The sequence below is a fragment of the Nanorana parkeri genome, unplaced genomic scaffold (assembly GCF_000935625.1).
Source record: "Nanorana parkeri isolate BGI_ZX_2015 unplaced genomic scaffold, ASM93562v1 scaffold89, whole genome shotgun sequence".
Lineage (NCBI taxonomy): Eukaryota > Metazoa > Chordata > Amphibia > Anura > Dicroglossidae > Nanorana > Nanorana parkeri.
In genome coordinates this window covers 257,811-261,680 of record NW_017306357.1, presented here as the reverse complement: position 1 = coordinate 261,680, position 3,870 = coordinate 257,811, and the positions used below count along the sequence as shown (strand labels likewise).

General features: G+C 39.7%; 1 protein-coding gene across 1 annotated transcript in view; it reads left to right on the top strand.

Moving 5' to 3' along the window:
- LOC108783794 (cytosolic carboxypeptidase 6-like) overlaps nt 1–3,416 on the top strand; it is a 142,225-nt gene extending 138,809 nt beyond the window's left edge. The window contains exon 4 of the mRNA XM_018552451.1: nt 3,360–3,416. Within this exon, the coding sequence (XP_018407953.1) occupies nt 3,360–3,416 (57 nt within the window). The remainder of the gene's footprint in view (nt 1–3,359) is intronic.
- Nucleotides 3,417–3,870: the final 454 nt, after the last annotated feature.

The window sequence follows — 3,870 nt, the reverse complement described above, 5'->3', positions numbered from 1 at the left end:
GCATAGCACCACACACACAAACATATATATTTTATATATATATTTTATGTATATATATATATATTGTTTCAATTGAAAAATGTGTGACTCTTATGTGAAAAAAAATATAATAGACCCCCAGGTGTCCTTTGCAGTAATCCTGCATTGTACACCTACTGCACTCCTTCCCACAGATCTGCTGTACAGGTTTGCAAAGATATTTGGTATATGCAAAATGGATTTATATCATTTATGGCTAATAGGGAATGTACACTACAGGTGAAACTCGAATAATTAGAATATCGTGCAAAAGTAATGGCATTAAGTGCTGCAAAAGGGGACCAAACCAAGTACTGAGTACATATGCATGCTTGTACTTTTCAGAGGTCCGATATTGTTCTATGTACAATCCTTGTTTTATTGATTGCATGTAATAATCTACTTTTTTGAGGTTGTGGATTTGGGGTTCTTGGGGTTTTCATGAGCTGTAAGCCATAATCATCACAATTATGACAAATCACAGCTTGAATTATCTTGCTTAGCATGTAATGAGTCTCTCTCATATATTAGTTTCACCTTTTAAGTTACATTAGTGAAATAAATGAACTTTGCACGATATTCTAATTATTCGAGTTTCACCTGTATATTGCCAAAAGTATTGGGACACCCCTTAAAATCATTGGATTCAGGTGTTCCAATCACCTTCATGGCCACAGGTGTAAAAAAACAAGCACCTAGGCATGCAGACGCTTCTACAAACATTTGTGAAAGAATGGGTCGTACTCAGGATGTCAGTGAATTCAAGCGTGGTACCGTGATAGGTTGCCACCTGTGCAATAAGTCCATCCGTTAAATTTCCTTGCCACTAAATATTCCACGGTCACCTGTTTGTGGTATTATAACAAAGTGGAAGCAACTGGAAACAACAGCAACTCAACCACAAAGTGGTAGGCCACGTAAAATGACAGAGCGGGGTCAGCCCACGCTGAAGCGCACAGTGCGCAGAAGTCGCCCACTATCTGCAGAGTAAATAGCTACAGACCTCCAAACTTCATGTGGCCTTCAGATTTGCACAACAACAGTGCGTAGAGAGCTTCATGAAATGGGTTTCCATGGCCGAGCAGCTGCATCCAAGCATTACATCAAGTGCAATGCGAAGCGTCGGATGCAGTGGTGTAAAGCACGCCGCCACTGAACTCTAGAGAAGTGGAGACGTGTTCTCTGGAGTGACGGATCACGCTTCTCTGTCTAGCAATCCGATAGATGTGTCTGGGTTTGGCGGTTGCCAGGAAAACTTTACTTGCCTGACTGCATTGTGCCAAGTGTAAAGTTTGGTGCAGGGGGGATTATGGTTTTTGGGTTGTTTTTCAGGGGCTAATCAAGAAGCCAGGTGGCGAGTGATTACATGACACGTGGCTTCCTTAATCGATCTTCCGGTATTGGTATTCGGTATTCGGTATTGGTGAGTACCAAAAAAAATATCGGTACTCGTACTCGATACTGAAATACCGGTATCAGTGCATTCCTGCAAAATACCATAAACATCACTCAATCGCAAAGGGCAACAGTAGGAGTAAAAAAAAGGGGTAAATCTATAGCCTGCACAAGTTATAGCAATCTAAGACTGAATATTCAGATTCTAGTATAAGCCCAATGGTGACCGGTTCTCTTCAATGTGTGTACAGTTATGAGGCCTCTGTGGACAGCTATAATTTCAGCTCTTCGGTCTGCAAAGACTGTTTTTTTTTTGTTCACATCGCAACTTTCAAATGTATGCTCATTTTTGGCTATTGTCCTGTTGCTTGGAAACCTTTAAACTAAACCTTTATATGCTGACAAAGCGCTTTACACAATTCCTTGCTTTTTCTACCAGATCAGGTTACAATGCACTGATCGTATTCACTAGGAAGCATTGTTAGTCGAATAGCTATGAAATACTTATTATGAGAGAGGTGCTTTGATTTTTCTCCAGTGTACTCTAGTAGTGGCTTGCTAGTGACACATAAATGGGAACTGTGAAAAGTGTAGAAGAAAAAAACTAAGATTGTATGCAATTGATCCATATTTTCAAGGCTGACCTGACAGGCAGCCACTTTCACCACTTCATCTGACAGTATAAAAAAAAAATCTATTCAAAGTTTACACAACAGTCTCTTATGAGTATGAGCTCTTCAGTCCTGTCATATACAAAAACCGTTTTATTTTCTGCCTATGTGATGGAATCATGGCACATGTTCTTAAAATACATTAGAGTAGGGATGTTCTGATACCAGTTCAGATACCAGTGCTGATACTTGGCATTTTCACTACAACTACCAGGGTTGCAGTGGTTGGAGCTGGGACCTGACTTTGACGCTCCACCAATGTCCTGAAATCATTAGTCTGTATTGTTTTAGAAAAACTGTCACATGACCATAAGCAAAAATGTATCAGTACTTGTATCTGTGAGGACTTGGACAAGTATCAGTACTTGTACTTGCAAAAATGGTATCGGTGCATCCCTTATATATATTTATAACAAGAAAATAATACATTAAAATGGGGATGTACAAATCTCTAGTCTAGTCCTGGAGCTGGAAAAGTATCTGTACTTGTACTTGTACCGAGTACGGTACTTGGTATCTGAACATCCCTACATTGGAGGCCACTTAAAGTGGTCCTAGCATAAAACATATTTTTCATGTTAAATGCTTGCATGCTAAGTCATTTTAAAGAGTATCTACACCCAAAACCATAAATGTAATATATTGTAGCTTACAAATCCTTAAATGTGGTGGGTGCATTAGTTTTCCCCCTGTATTTTCACCTGGTGATTCGGCCAGTAACACACTTGCTGTACTATGGTGGCTCCAAGGTATGAAGAAGCAATGGAGCCACTCTTGAACAGCAGCATTGTCACCCTATAGGAAGGGTAGTGATTGATGCACTGGCAGATTTAGATGTCAGCGGAGAGATGACTAACAAATTAAATCTGAATTCCAGCTAACACTTCTTAAGCAGGTAAAGCAACAGTTTTTTTTATTCCTTTTGGGATAAAGGTTTTACATAAATGAATAAAAGCTGACCATTGTAAGCATCCCTGTCAGTGCTAAATGGTTTGTCTGAAACCTTGAACTTCCACTTTTGCTGGACAGCTTGCTCTGTTAAAGGAAGTTGCATTATACCAGACTTACTGGATGGATCACTAGATAAAAACAAAGCAAAAAAAGAGAAACATGAATTCAACCACCTCATGTACGGATTGGTAAGCTGCAATATATTACATTTTTGGCTTTTTGGGTTTAGAAATGCTTTATGTAAAACACTTACACGTATTTATTACCTCTCACAGAGATCATAGTACTCTTCATGCCAATGCTTCTATCTGCTTTTCCTTCCAGGAGGGAGCTATCTTTGTTCAGGCATTACTCAGAGGCAGCATCTACGTCCTGGACTAAGATACTATGATTTCTTCCTAACTGACACTTCCTGATGTATCAAATAGCATATCCCCTGCTGCTTACTTCTGTTGCAATTGCTTGCTGTGACATGACTACAGGACATTGTAGTGATGTAACAACAAGTAGGTGAAAGCAGTGCGCAGCAGGAGACACTTTATTGGACACGCTTAGAAGTGTTGGATTGCAGTGGAGGCCATGTAGTAGATGCCGTCTTTGGATAATGCCTGAACAAAGGGGGCTCTGTCCTCATGATGAAAGCAGGTAAAAGCATTTTAGATTGTAAGCCCTCAGGGGCAGGGCCCTCCTTACCATCTTATCTTGAATTGTAGTGTGATTGTAATGTCTTCCTTATATTGTAAAGCGCAGCGCAAACTGTTGGTGCTATATAAATCCTTTATAATAATAATAATAATGTTCTGTCCTTATGAACTCTTACTGGACAGAAATTTCA